Source organism: Pan paniscus, chromosome 3, assembly GCF_029289425.2.
Source record: "Pan paniscus chromosome 3, NHGRI_mPanPan1-v2.0_pri, whole genome shotgun sequence".
In the NCBI taxonomy this organism is placed as follows: Eukaryota; Metazoa; Chordata; class Mammalia; order Primates; family Hominidae; genus Pan; species Pan paniscus.
The window spans coordinates 57,524,298-57,540,101 of NC_073252.2; the positions used below are offsets into that span (position 1 = coordinate 57,524,298).

Sequence of the window (15,804 nt, forward strand, 5' to 3'; positions counted from 1 at the left end):
CAAAAGTAATTGCCGGTTTTGCCATTGATGTAAAGAATTACCTGAGACTGAGTAATTTTTGAAGAAAAGAGGTTTAATTGAATCACAGTTCCATAGGCTATACAGGAGGCATGACAGGGGGGACCTCAGGAAACTTACAATCATGGTGGAAGGGTGAAGGGGAAGCAAGCACATCTTCATGTGGCAGCAGGAGAGAGGGAGCTAAGGGGAAAGTACTACACACCTTTAAACAACCATATCTCATGAGAACTCATTCACTATCACGAGAACACCAAAGGGGAGGTCCACCCCCATGATTCAATCACCCCCACCAGGCTCCTCCTCTAACACGTGGAGATTACAATTTGACATGAGATTTCAGTGGGGACACAGATCCAAACATACCAAGCCATTTAAACATAGTTAAGACATTATACTTCTGCCCCAAAGATCTTATAGTTTCTGAAAGGATGAAACATAAGCATATAACTCTTCTTCCACAGAGATTTTTAAAAAACTTTTGTACAGACATTGCATGAGTTTTTGTTAAATGCCTTGACAGGGAGTGCTATGGAAGCTCAGGCAAGGAGGTCTGTACTCTGTGGATAAGTTGCCAAGAAGGTTTCTTGGAAAAGGTGGGGCTTGAGATAGGCCTTGGCGGCCCCATTCAGTTTGCCTTGGTGGAGAGAAAACAGTGATCCTCTACTGTAGTGATGCTGCAGTGTAGGGCTGTGAACGTAGGCATGCTTAAGCCAGGTCTTGTGAGCACATTAGACAGAATATTTCAATAGGCTAATATGAGAGATGATATTGAAAAGAAATAAGGGGCAGAGTGCAGAGGGCTTTAAATACCAAACCTAAGTTTTTATTTGGGTTAAGTTACTCAATCTCTGATTTTCTGTTTTCTACTTTTGAAGTGGGAGGGTTTGATTAATAGATGGTCTTTAAGCAAATTTTAGGTCTGACGTGAAAAAGATACAGATTTTGTGAATCTATATCTTTTATCCTAAAGTGATGGTGAGCTACTGAGGCTAGTTAGGTGGAATAATGTAGTGACATTAATTGCCAGCATTTATTGAATATTTACTATGTGCCAGACAGTGTTGTAAGCACTGTGAATTGATTAGCTCATTTAAATTTTACAACAAGCCTATGAAGTCAATACTATTACCTGTAATTTACAGATAAGAGCTAATGTAGTGACCCAAATCACTAGGGTAGTAAGTGGTAGAACCTAGGTATTTTCAATCTGGACCTTTAAAATAATTTTCCTGACAGCAATTTAGACAGTATTTTGGTATAATTTGTATAATACTTAGTAGTGAGAAATTCTGTGTGGGGAATTTGGACTTGGTACTTGCAGCTTTTCAGTGTGAGGTGATGAGATCTTAAAAGCAATTAGAAGAAAAGGGGTTAGTTTGAGAGAAATTGCTAAAGAAACAGCAGTAGGACTTGAATGATGTCATGTGGGGGAAAGTTATAAGACATGTATAAAATAGCTCTCTAGCCTGATTTGGGAGAATCAGCACATCATGAACAGAAATAGCGAAGTCAGGAGGGCAAGCCAAATAGGTGAACATTCAGTTTGGTTTAGATATATTAAGGATGAAGAGAGAGTAAGACAAGTTATTCTCAATAGAGAACAGAGCTGTTCAGGTTATAGTTTAAGGGAACTTTTCTTTTAACCTATATTTATTGAGGGTTTACTATTTGCAGGGTATCATGCTAAAACACAGATATGTGTAAAGGGATAATGATTAAAGTTTGGAAACCACTAGGAAAATCTAACATGGTTGACATTAACATAGAAAGTAAAAAATTTCTAAGTATATTGAAATAAAGAACATTGCCTCTTCAAAGCTTTTGATGTAGGTTGTGCATATTAACTGCATATGTCTGCACAAATTTATATGCATATCACAAATACACTCATGCACATATATACAAAAATGTGGTTATTTTACACAGTACAAGGAGGAAGAAGGCATTACATTAAACTCTAGAATGAGGAATTTAGATAAAAGAGAATTCCCTGACAAGAAAATTTTTTTACATTATAATTAGGCTGCCTGTGGAGATATGACAACAGTTTTTCTTGGGGGTAGTTCAAGTTACTGAGGAGATCCTGAATAAAAAATACCCTTCTTGACTGCCTAGCTTCTGAACAAGTTGAGAAATAGAAAAACTAAAGATGTAGGTAAAAAGAAAATATCTTTTACAGAAAAGGCTGAAGTGGAGAATGAGGCTTCCACTTTGACGGGCAAGTGCACTGGCTACTAATACTCCACCCTGTGCCTGTCAGGCCTCCCCAATCCAGAGCAGCGCTGCCCCTGGCTGAGTGGAAGAGAACATGTACCCCTTATCAGACTCATTTCCAGGAAGCAGAATGAGGAGGAGGTGCTGAGGTTTGCAAATTTCTTATGCTTCCCAGACTTCGCAACCACATAATTCACTCTTCTTCACCAGGGAAGGGTGAGTGAAGGGATAGAGAGCAGCCTGGAGTGCTCAGAGAAAAACCTTTCCTTCCAGAGAGCAGGAGCAGGTTAAAGGCTCTCTACCACTAACTTGAGAAAAAAATAATCCCATCTACTTGAGATGTCTGAACTGTAAGAAAGAGCAGGGATTAGGGACCCTAACTTCTGGGTCTTTTTAGTTTTTGACATGTATAGTTATAATTCTATGAATATCCAAAGAGATTGCAGAGTGGGGGCTAATTTCCTGCTTCCTGCTCTTAAGAATGCAGGGCTCTGTGTATGTCTTACAGGAGGTCTGTTTTAATGATTAGATCCATTTCTTGTTTTTGGTAGCTTAAAAGGTAAGACCTGGATACTAAGAAATGTTTGGTTTGTAGGGCAGCAGGAACTGTGAGAAATATACACAAGCTTTCCAAGCAAAATTCTGGCTTTAGAGGTAGATGACTTGTACAGTTTGCCGTCATTAATGGCTTGGTGATAAAATGACTATTTAGCCAAAAGAAGATGCATGCTAATTTCACATACCCCTTCCGACTCAAACTGCTTTCATTCATTCACGCATTTCTTCATTTCTTCATTCATGGATATTTATTGAGTAACTTCAAGTTCTTTTTTAGGCAGTGGGGAAATGAGGTGAAGAAAACAGATAAAATCTTCTGCCTTCATGAAGTATATATGCTGGTAGATATAAAAATATATAAATAAACATATAAGTAAAATTTATAGGATGTCAGATGGTGACAGGATTTATGGCGAAAGGTAAGACACAGAAGGGGGACAGAGGGTAAAATGGTTGCTGGTGGTCAGGAAAGACTTCACTGAGAGGGTCACATTTAAGCAAAAGTCTGAAGCAATTGAGAGAGTGAGCCAGGCAGCTGAGAGAAAGATCCTTTGGCAGAGGAATCAGCAAGTGCAAAATCTTTGAGATGTGAGAATCCCCAGCTTCAAGCCCTGGGACCTTATGAGCCATTTTACTTTGAGTGGGATGGGTTTGAGGAGAAGAGTGATAAGATTTGACACTTTAATTATTCTGGCTCTATTTTGAGGATAATCCATTAAGGGGAAGAGCAGAAGCAAGGAGAACAGTTAAGAAGCACATTCGAAATTGTGCCTGTGGAACTTACGGCCCACAAAAGCCTTCACATACCTATTACTGTGGCCCCTCAGCCACCTCAGCTAACAGTTTTATAGTTTCTAACTTTAAAGTTGAACCACAACATTATTTTAATGAGTGGCTAACTTACACTTCAATTAGTAATAGCTGATATTTATTGGATCTTCTACATGATTTTATGTAAAATTCTCACCAAACCTATGAAGTTGTAACTATTACTAACCTCCAGTTAACAGTTGAGGAAACTGAGCCTAAGAGAAAATAAAGAACTTGCTGAAGATCACAAGTGGACTCAACTTAGTGCTTTCTGACTTTGCAGTTCATTCAATAACCATAGGCTTTCCTGCTTTGTGAAAGTAGTTGGGCCTGTAAAATGTGAAAATTATGAATGCAGTAAATTAACGTTGGATATAATTTGGTTTTACTTCTGTGATTGTAATCTGAGATTAAAATTCTTTTGATTGCTTTGAGCTTCTGCCCCTCCTTCCAGTTTCTCCCTCCAAAACCTAGAATGTAAGAGCCTTTTACAGAAATTTCTGATGCTACACTAGAGGAAAAATTGGCTGACTGGCTGCAGGTAGGTAGAACATTGTAATTCTTGTGGTAGTTCTCTTTTATAAATCAGATCTTAAATTAGACTTTGACAGCAAGATGCTCCATCTATTCAGAAGTGAACGAGAGCATAGGAGCATGGTCTTCAGAGTCAAAATGATCAGAACAGGAATTTTCCTTTGGCTCTTTGCTTATATGTGTCAAGCCTTCTAGGTCTGCTTTCTCGTTTATAGAATAGGGGTAATAGGATTTACCTACTGTGATTGTTGTGAGTATTAGAGATGATATATTCTCAAACACAAATCATAGAGCTTGGAGCTTTTTCTGCTAATAAATGGCAGGTGACTGGGTAGTTCCATTAACTACCATCCAGGAGATGGTAATCCAAAGGGTTGCCAATCGTATCTTTTTCCTCATTACCTTAATTGCCAACAGAAAAATGACCCATTCAAACATTTAAGAAATGTTTATTATGTATACTTTTTAGGAATGATTTATTATTTAGCATTAGAGAAAATAAAGCTTTATAGAAACATACCATTCATATTTTGAATAAAAATTTAGAACATAATACCTGACAGTATAAAAATGGGACATACATCTAGGATGTATGGCTTACTGTATGTATGAGGCTGTGAGTATCCTCTTGGGTATGGAGAAGGCTCCCTGCGTTTTTCTAAATGTTCTTGTTCTCTAGTCACTTAATCCATGCATCAGTACAATATACTGATTTAGACTTTGGTTTTGTGAATTCCCTTCAGTGGAGATGGGAAATCCATACATTGAAATTAAGCACTGCTTCCTCTTTCCCTTGAAATGGTCAGCCGATGGTTAGAGAAAAAGCTATAATTGAGATTACTGGGACAGCCAGACACTCATGGGCCTGGGTCATGTGTCTTATAAGTCAGTGTGTGTAGCAGCTTAGACAAGGCGAGTGTTCTCTGGTTACCGGTATTACTAACTTAATAAGCATCAAACAAATTCAACTGACAAGACACCCTGACACATACAAAATCTTGTATGATGGTATTGGGAGTACCAAGTTGAATGGGGAGTTCTTTGTCTTTAAGGAATTTGTAGTTAATTTGGGCTATGTTTTGTCAGTACACATACAAGGGCTTGATTCATCTCCTTACTTTGGAAACTTTCCCCTCTGTCACTCTGCACCCGTGACACTTGTGCTCATTCTCTTATATTTTGAGTTTGTTTTTTCTCTCTAAACCAGAGTTTATAAAAGTATTCACCATGGAGGAAGACCAAATCTTCCTCACAACCTTCTTGGAAGACCAAGTCTGTGTTTATACTGGTGCCTAGTCTAGTTCAGCAGGGATTGCACTGTCTGTCCAGTTTTGGAATCAGGCTTCACTTGACTCATACTACAGTCCTCACTGCTTCTTTGCCTAGTAAATATTTACAAGTGTTGCTTGCTGTATTCATTTAGTAAAATGGGATAGTTCATTTAAATACATTGGTAATTTTAAGAGGCATAATTACAACAAACATGCACAGAAAGAATTAACGTGTTGCACAAGTAAATGCCTTTATTTGTCTTCTGGCATTTCACTTATTGCCTGAGGTTTTTAAAAAGCAAGAAAATAATGAAAATAGTGATTCTGCAAGGATACTTTATGAGCATAAGACGTAGGTTCATTTACAGATCTCATGCTCTAAATACATTATTGGATGACAAAACTCGTGATTTCCATAGGTGAGCAGTTTTGTGAATCATACCATTTTTTTGGGCACTTTAACACGCTATAGGATTAGCGTAAGGCTAGAATTGTGAAAGTGGGAAGCTTTTTAGTTCATGTTTTTAGATTTCCCTTTCTATGCCTTCTTCTTCTTTTTTTTTTTTTAACCCTTGTTGCCCTGCTGCTTGTTTCCTTCTCTAGTATCCATTGTCCTGTGGTCTTAAAATCATTCTTATAATAGTTCCTTTAAAGTGTTCTATTTCCCAAGGGTGTTTGCATTTTGATAGACAAAATACTTATATTTGGCTAAGCCAGGGGTTTAAGTGCTAATTGTGAAATTCAGTTTAACATGTAAGTGTCTGCCCATATTGTAAGGTGGGTCCCAAATACTCTTTCATATTCTAATAGATATCTGTCCCACTTAAGGAATAAGGTGCAAAATGAGAATGCTGTTCCCTCTTGACTAACCAGTACCTGCATATTTGATTTAAAGATTATTATGTCTTCTTTACCCATTCTTCTAATTTTCTAAAAATGGAGGTTTATGGAGGAAAGCATGGTAGGATAGAATGAGTGTATGGGCTTAGGAGTACAACTTGGATTTATATTCAGGCTTTGCAGTTGTTTGACCTTGGACAAAGGACCTCCTACCCCTGAATCTCAGTTTTCTCACCTGTGAAGTATGGTTGTTAAGGTTGTTATGGTGGAAAAAATGTGTATAAATTACAGCATTGTAAGCTACAGTGTATACATTACAGACTCATGTAATATAGTTATTGTAATTAGTCTAAATTCCAGGATTTCTACAGGGAAAAAATGAAAACAATCAGAATTCTTTTTTATACATAATAACCTTGTTGAAAGTTTTTAGCAGATGTCAGTTATGCCAATAATAAATTAATTAAGGGTATGCCTTGATTTTAAGCAAGCCATTTATAGTTTATGGACACATTATATTCGTGTTTGCAAATGTATTAATGAGATGTAAATATTTACAATGTAATTTTAATACTATTTTAATTAAAAAATGATTCATTGAACACAGGGTTACTTAAATGCATTTGAGAAATGATTTTTGTTCTCAAAATTTAATATTTATGAGCTGATTCAGGAATGTCTATATTATGCACATTGAAGTATGGTCTTGTGAGGTGGGCAGCTTTTGTCTGTGTTATGTTCTCCTGTGTTCTCTTGTTGTACAGGGTTTGACAGTTCTGTTTTTCACCCCACAGATTTACCAATAAAGAGATATAGAGAGTATGAGCTGGTGACTCCAGTCAGCACAAATCTAGAAGGACGCTATCTCTCCCATACTCTTTCTGCGAGTCACAAAAAGAGGTCAACGAGGGACGTGTCTTCCAACCCTGAGCAGTTGTTCTTTAACATCACGGCATTTGGAAAAGATTTTCATCTGCGACTAAAGCCCAACACTCAACTAGTAGCTCCTGGGGCTGTTGTGGAGTGGCATGAGACATCTCTGGTGCCTGGGAATATAACCGATCCCATTAACAACCATCAACCAGGAAGTGCTACGTATAGAATCCGGAAAACAGAGCCTTTGCAGACTAACTGTGCTTATGTTGGTGACATCGTGGACATTCCAGGAACCTCTGTTGCCATCAGCAACTGTGATGGTCTGGTAAGACTCCTTCTGTTTTGTGCATATGTTTGCAGGTGCTGGGAGTGCAGCCATGGCTTCTGCATAGTTTGGAAGGTGGAGGTGGAAAGGAGGCTTCATTGTTATGTTACATTTTAAGTTCAGAAAAAGACACTAGAAAGCATTTTGCTGTCAAAGATATGCATTTTGGCTTAATTTGTGACAATTTTGTTTCTTGGAATAATGCGAAGACGACATTATTCCAAGAAACAAAAGTCAAATATTTTAGCATTTTTTTTTGTTAATGTTTTTCCTTGTATTACATTGGAAGATTTTATTTCCTTATTTTGTTCAAAGTATTCTGAAAACTTTCCAAAGAAGCATAGATTCCTTCAAAATGACCGTATTTTACTCCTTATGTGGAAACTTTGGATATCTTCATAAAGAAAGTATTTTGAAAGTGTTCTTTAGCTTCCTCACAGAATGCTAATGTGGGAAATGAGCAGATTCTCTGTCAGAATTTGTCCAAATAACATTACTTTATGAACGCAAGATGCAATACTTTCTGTGTGGTGGCTTCGATTCTTCATTTTCAAATTTAATACCCATATGTTGCTTTTCAGTTTTGTGGTTGAGGGTTAAGTGTGCTACGTAGACTCAGGTTTGTGACAAGACAAATACCAATAGTCAGGCTAAGTGTTTAGGAACTTTTATAGCAATTTTGACAGTTAATGTGTCTGTTGGGTCTAATAATAACAGTTTTAAAAATGTGTTGGTGTTTTCTGTCTTTTTTCATTTTATTATTCTAGTAATTAGTTTTTATTTTATCAAATTGTGTTTATTTTATATGTACAAAAATACTAGTCTGGTACTGACTGGGGAGAAAAACTGTCTCTTCACCATAGATAGTTTGAGAAACAGGCAGTGACACTTAGCTGATTTCGCCCATTCTGGACATCAGAAATGTGACTGAAATCATCATATTACCTATCCAGGTAACTGTATGAGATGATCGCATGAAAGGCAATTTAACATAGGCTTTATCAAAGAGGACAGAAGAATGCCTTGAGTGACGTATGGAGCTATGGCCTGGAATATGATCTAGACATAGATATTACTCAGTGAGTTTCTGAAATCAACAGGGTTTCCTGTACAAAGGAATTGACAATGATTCCTACCCAGTGTGAACAATCAAGAACAATGTCTTTTTCTGTCTAGCATTGACCCTTTCCTGTTCTCAGTCAATATTATCATGTATGAGTGACTGTTAATCCTTTACCAATTACAGCTTTATCCTTGCTCTAGTCTGCCCTAATTATAGGTAAGAATTATTGAGATATTCAATCATAGAATCGTCCCCACTTTCTGACAGCATCCAATCTAGAAAAATGCTCTACTTCTTTAGACTTTTCTCAAAATTACCCAACCAAAGCCCAAATGCTGTTAATAATAGGTTCTTTTCAACAGTCTGTTACTGAGATGCTCATGGTTCCCTCTGCTGTACGTTCTCCATCTCAGCAACGTGTAACAAACCCAGCTTGTTAACTAAAGACGTGCTTCTGGTGGTCTTTGGCAAGGGGGGTGTTGATGTGCTTTTCCTCTCTACTTCTACACCTTTGAAATGAAAGTCTGGTGGTCAGGAGTCATGACAATGGCAGGCATTTTACACACTTCTTGGGAAGACACTTCTGGATGAGAATCCCAGATGAAATAGATTTCTCCCACAGAGTCCTGGCATTTACTCTCTAATACCATAAAATCTCCCCTGTGAGTAGTGGCAGCTCACAACCATATTTTGTGGTCTACAATTTGCCAAAATAAAGGTTTTTTTGGTTAGTAGGCTTTATGTGATGTGTTTCATAATCTAAAGAAATTGGATTTTTTTCAACTTGCTAGAACAGCATCTCCTTGCTAATTCCTCTGGACTGTCATCAGAGGGAACTGGTTGTGAGTGGAAGAACTGACTAGCTAATGGCTCTACTGGGTTACCTAGCTCAGTGATTTCCTTGTGGGCTGATTTTAAGATCAAGGGGGTTTATCTAGGACAGAGGTTTTCAACTTTTTTTTTTTTAACATTTGTAATTCTTCGTTCAGATGAAATCACTAGAGGTTATCTAATAAAATAGAGTGTAAATTGGATAAACTCAGGAAAGGTCTGGTCAAAACACTCTCCCTCCTGCCTTGTCCTCAGTTCATACCACTATTGAGCTCCCTGAGGCATCTAACAGAGATCTTTACTGGTAGGGTAGGGGTTCTTGGAAGCTTGAGGTTAACAATTTGGGAACCATAAAGAGAGCCTCTCTTCTAAAATATCTGATAGTCACATCTGGTTAACATCAGAGACATTTTACCTTTGTTAGATTTTGAGCAGGACTAAATGAAGTCTTTGTGGGCAGCTGCAAAGTTACAATGAAAACAGCCCTAGTTACCTGCCTTAAGACTTTTGCTCTGTGATTTGATCCCTTCAAAAACATATTCTTGCCATGCCTATTTTAGTAAGTCTAGCTGCAGAGGCACTTTTTAAAAAGTCCATTTAAAAAATATGAGCCAATATGCCTATGATTGAGAACATTTGACTGGTGATTATGAGCTGTGATACAGCTTAATCTGGTAAATGAAATGTTTGATACTAAAAATAGGCATAAGTTTTTAGCTATTTACAGTGGATTTAGAAAAGAAAGTTTCTGAGGGCTGATTTCGATATGCTGACATTTGCATATCTGCTGTAATGAGAGAACTCGATGTCTGAAGACCTGTTGCCTTTCACCTCTTCCTCCCGTGGAAGATGTCCACAGAAGGTGTTGTGTGTGTTATTGATGAGACAGAAGAGATATCTGTGCCTTCATGGATTACATGCTGATTTGAGACTTTAGAAGGTCTGAAGAATAAAGGACCGAAGCAATGTTTCACCTCCAGGTACCTACACCAGGCTACACCAGGACTGGAAGACGCTTAAAACTCCTATATCCTTTAATTTCCGGGGAGTAGGAACAAAGCAACAGACATTTGCCCCTTTCAGAATGAAGAATGATGAGAGTCCTCCAGTTTAATTAGTCTGGAAGAACCACTGTTGACTTCATTGCCCCCTTCCTGAGGTTTGGTCAAGCAGTGGCCCCTTGAGAGCTGACAGAATGTACCTAGTGTTGTGTGCTTGCCTGTGCCAGGTCTGAGCTATTGGATACATCATCCACCTTTTCTCCTTCTTCAAATAGGCAGGCAGTTTGTGCTTATTTAGGATGAAGAGGGAAGATTTGGCATAGTCCTTGATCATTTTCACATCTCATGTCTAATTTTCATATGGCTAGAATCATACATATGTCAAGCCTTTTTCATTTTTTAAAAATCTGTATTTCTCTTTTGTGACTAATTATTTTATACAAAGAATATCCAAGGATGTGATCTTGGAATAAAGTAGAAAACAAACAAACAAACAAACAAAGAGTTTTCAAATTTAAATAATATTTTTAATAATAGTTATTTGTAGTTAAATTAAATTATTCATGTTTATTTATTATTATAAGTACCACCTGGTCACAGATTGTTTTTTTATATACATCAATTTGATTATAGTTTTTCCCAAGTATCTCTTCTTTGATATAATAATTTTTAAAAATTAAATTTAAAGATGGTTAAAAATTAGGGAAAATTGCACATTTCTTTTTGGATAGACCTGGACAAACAGAAAATAATAGAGGCATGGGAAGTACTTTTTCTTTCTATTGTTGGCCTGAAAAGTAATGCTTTCTATTCTTTTTAATGCCATGAAAACCATGATGTCATTATAACTAATGTAAGTTTTTGAAGATAATAAAGAAATGCTTTAAGAACTGTGAAAATATTGCTTGAGCACATCTGAAATATTTTCTTCTGGTTAAATTATAATTAAAACAAGAACAAAAGCACAGCACAGAATTGATATGATGCCTTTGTAGTAATCATGCCCTGAGGTCACAGCCTCCTTGAAAACTAAACTCAGCCTCAAGGTTTGACTTAATAATCTTCAATTCTAGGAATCCTGATGCAAGTTAAAGCATTTTGAAGCACTAGTATTAAGTTGTTGCACTGATTGCTGTGGTAAATACTGAGATTGGTCAAGTGTAACTCTTGTCTTCAAAGAGTACTGGAAATAAATAAGTTGTATGATTTAACACTATTAGAAATATAGAGAGATTGGTCAGAAATACAATTTAAAAGGGAGACTTTACTGTTGTCACTCTATAACAATAAAATTGCAAAGAAAAAAAGGGGTTGAAAAATCAATTTGGCTTTTTATTAAGGTAGGCTGAATTCTCTGCCTCTAAAACTAGACATTTTAAACACTTTGTTTTCAAAACAGTTGATTAATTTTTGAGCAATACTAGACTACTACTAAATGTATCAAGAGATTATTATTAGTTTTATGGTGCTTTGTCATCCTAAATAGGTGTCAGTAAACAGATTCAGATCTTCCATAATTTCTGAAAATTCTCATGTATTGATTGAAGAAACAGTAATATATAATTGAACTGAGATCTAACTCCAGATTTAGTAATACTGAAAAATAAGACATATATATATATTAGCCTGACAAGTTTTGAGATGCACTATCTAGATTGTAATAGCCTACTTTTTCTTCCAATATTTTTTTGTGATAAAATACACATAACATAAAATGTACTGTCTTAATCATGTTTTAAGTATACAGTTCAGTGGTGTTAAGTACATTCATATGGTTGTGCAACCATCACTACCATCCATCTCCAGAATTCTTTTCATTTTGCAAAACTGAAATGCTATACCTATTAAAAAATTACTTCCCATTTCTACTGCCCTATAGCCTCTGACAATCACAATTCTACTGTCTCTACAATTTCGACTTCTCTAAATGCTTCATATAAGTGGAATCATATAGTATTTTTCATTTTTGGGACTAGTTTATTGCATTTAGTATAACGTCCTTAAATTTCATCCATTTTGAAGCATATGTCAGAACTTCCTTACTTTGTAAGGCTGTATAATATCCCATTGTATGTGTGTGTCACATTTTATTTATTCATTTATCTGTTGTTAGACACTTGGATTGCTTCCACATTTTAGATACTGTGAATAATGCTGCCATTAACATGAGTGTACACATATCTTTTCAAGACTGTGTGTTCAGTTCACTTGAATTTATCCCCTTAAGTGACACTGCTGGATCATATGGTCATTCTATTTTTAATTTTTGGAAAAAAATTGCCATACTGTTCCCCATGGTAGCTGTATTAGTTCATCTTTACACTGCTGATAAAGATATACCTGAGACTGGGTAATGTACAAAAGAGAGAGGTTTATGTCTTATTCCTCTTAGTGCCTTAAACTAGAACCTGTTCAGACATGTGATAAGTTAGTACAAGTTTATTTTGATGCAAAATAATTTAGAAATTTATCCATATTTTTTATAATACACATATTCCATGAACATTTTGAAGTTTCCTCTTAATACTTGCTTATTTATACTGCAAATCCTATTTCGAAATTGAGAAAGTATTTTAATGATGATATGCTTTTTCACACATATATCTTTCCAAGAGAAAAAGACACCATAAAAAGCAAATGTGTATATCATTACCAGCAGCAGCAGCAGAAGAAAAGAAAGAACAACAAAATCTGTATGTTTCCAAACAAGTAAAGTTTTTAAGTGAAATAAAAAACTAGAAATAAGGCTGTTGAGACCTTGGTTCTACTGGATGTTGTGTTTCTAATTCTGGTCTCTTCAGCTCCAGCTGATATTTTGGAGTGTCTGAAGCACTTTTTGTCTATCCCAATCAGAACTTTATTATGTAGAACAGAAATGAGAAAAGGAAGTCACGGGTCATACTTTGGAGTTTGCCTCCGAAGTGTCTCTTTCCTCCTTTATTTATACATGTAGTCACATTCATTAGGAAAATCAGAAAAACTATAAAAAGAAGTTTCTAATATCTCAAATTCTGGTCCAGAATGGTATACAGGTAGAACAGAACACAATTTATTGTTAAACTATGGGTTTCTGTTAATAATGGATTGACAACGATAACAATAAAATAATGATAACAGGGGCCGGGCGCAGTGGCTCATGCCTGTAATCCCAGCACTTTGGGAGGCTGAGGCGGGCGGATCACAAGGTCAGGAGATCGAGACCATCCTGGCTAATGTGGTGAAACCCTATCTCTACTATAAATACAAAAAATTAGCCGGGCGTGGTGGTGGGCGCCTGTAGTCCCAGCGACTCGGGAGGCTGAGATAGGAGAATGGCATAAACCTGGGAGATGGAGCTTGCAGTGAGCTGAGATTGCACCACTGCTCTCCAGCCTAGGCGACAGAGCAAGACTCCGTCTCAAAACAAAAGAAAACAAAACAAATAATGATAACAATAGTTAACATTTGTTTAGTACTTCTTAGGATGAGACATGTATTTTACATGTATTAGTTTGTTCATTTCCACAACAACCTAGTAAATTAGGTGCAATAATTATCCATGTTTAAGGAAAGTTTAACCATAAAATTTACCTATTTTACTAGAATACTTTCTAATTAAAAGTTAATCATTTTAACTATGATTAAATTTGAGTCATTATTCTAAATATGAATACATACACAGAGTAAATAACATTTAGGGTGTATATTAGTCCATTTTAATGCTGCTATGAAGAAATAACTAAAACTGGGTTAATTTATAAAGAAAAATCTAATGGACTCACAGTTCCACATGGCTAGGGAGGCCTCACAATCGTGGTGGAAGGCAAAGGAGGAACAAAGGCACATCTTACATAGTGGCAGGCAAGAGAGCATGTGCAGGGGAACTGCACTTTGTAAAACCATCAGATCTCATGAGACATATTCACTATCACAAAAACAGCATGGGAAAAACGCACCCCCATGATTCAATTACCTCTCACTGAGTACCTCCCATGACATGTGAGGATTAGGGGAGCTACAAATCAAAATGAGATTTGGGTGGGGACACAGCCAAACCATATCATTCCACCCTGGCCTCCGCCAAATCTCATGTCCTCACATTTCAAAACCAATCATGCCTTCCCAACAGTTCCCCAAAGTCTTAACTTATTTCAGCATAAGCTCAAAAGTCCGCGGTCCAAAGTCTCATCTGAGACAAGTCAAGTCCCTTCCACCTATGAGCCTGTAAAATCAAAGTAAGTTAGTTACTTCCTACATACAATGTGGGTACAGGCATTGGGTAAATACACCCATTCCAAGTGGGAGAAATTGGCCAAAACAAAGGGGCTACAGGGCCCATGCAAGTTCAAAATCCAGCAGGGCAGTCAAATTTTAAAGCTCCAAAATGATCTCCTTTGACTCCAGGTCTCACATCTGGGTCATGCTGATGTAAGAGGTGGGTTCCCATGGTCTTGGGCAGCTCCATCCCCTGTGGCTCTGCAGGGTACAGCCTTCCTCCTAGCTGCTATCATGGGCTGATGTTGAGTGTCTGCAGCTTTTCCAGGCATATGGTGCAAGCTGTTGGTGGATATATCATTCTGGGGTCTGGAGGATGGTGGCCCTCTTCTCACAGCTCCACTAGGTGGTACTCCAGTAGGGACTCTGTGTGGGGGCTCCCACCTGACATTTCCCTTCTGCACTGCCCTAGCAGAGATTCTCCATGAGAGTGCTGCTCCTGCAGCAAACTTCTGCCTGGACATCCAGGCATTTCCATACATCCTCTGAAATCTATTTGGAGGTTCTCAAACGTCAGTACTTGACTTCTACGCACCTGCAGTCTCAACACCAAGTGGAATCTGCCAAGGCTTGGGACTTGCACCCTCTGAAGTCATGGGCCGTGCTTGGCCCCTTTTAGTCATGGCTGGAGCAGCTGGGATGCAGGGCATGAGTCTCTAGACTGCACACAGCATGACAATGCTGGGCCTGGCCCATGAAATCATGTTTTCCTCCTAGACCTCCGGGTGTGTGATGGTAGGGGCTGCTGTGAAGACCTCTGACATGCCCTGGAGACATTTTCCCCATAGTCTTGGGGATTAACATTTGGCTCCTTGTTATTTATGCAAATTTCTGCAGCTAGCTTGAATTTCTTCTCAGAAAATGGTATTTTCTTTCCTATTGCATTGTCAGGCTGCAAATTTTCCAAACTTCTATGCTCTGCTTACCTTATAAAACTGAATGCCATTAACAACATCCAAGTCGCCTCTTGAATGCTTTGCTGCTTAGAAATTTCTTCTAGCAGATACCCTAAATCATCTCTCTCAAGTTCAAAGTTCCACAAAACTCTAAGGCAGGGGCAAAATGCTGCCAGTCTCTTTGCTGAAACATAACAAGAGTCACCTTTGCTCCAGTTCCCAACAAGTTCCTCATCTCCATCTGAGACCACCTCAGCTTGGATTTCATTGTCCATATCATTATCAGCATTTTGGTCAAAACCATTCAACA

General features: G+C 37.5%; 1 protein-coding gene across 1 annotated transcript in view; it reads left to right on the plus strand.

Moving 5' to 3' along the window:
- The window catches only part of ADAMTS3 (ADAM metallopeptidase with thrombospondin type 1 motif 3), a 290,472-nt gene that overhangs the window by 13,060 nt on the left and 261,608 nt on the right, over positions 1 to 15,804 (plus strand). The window contains exon 3 of the mRNA XM_003818364.6: positions 7,043 to 7,449. Coding sequence (XP_003818412.1) covers positions 7,043 to 7,449 — 407 coding nt within the window. The remainder of the gene's footprint in view (positions 1 to 7,042; positions 7,450 to 15,804) is intronic.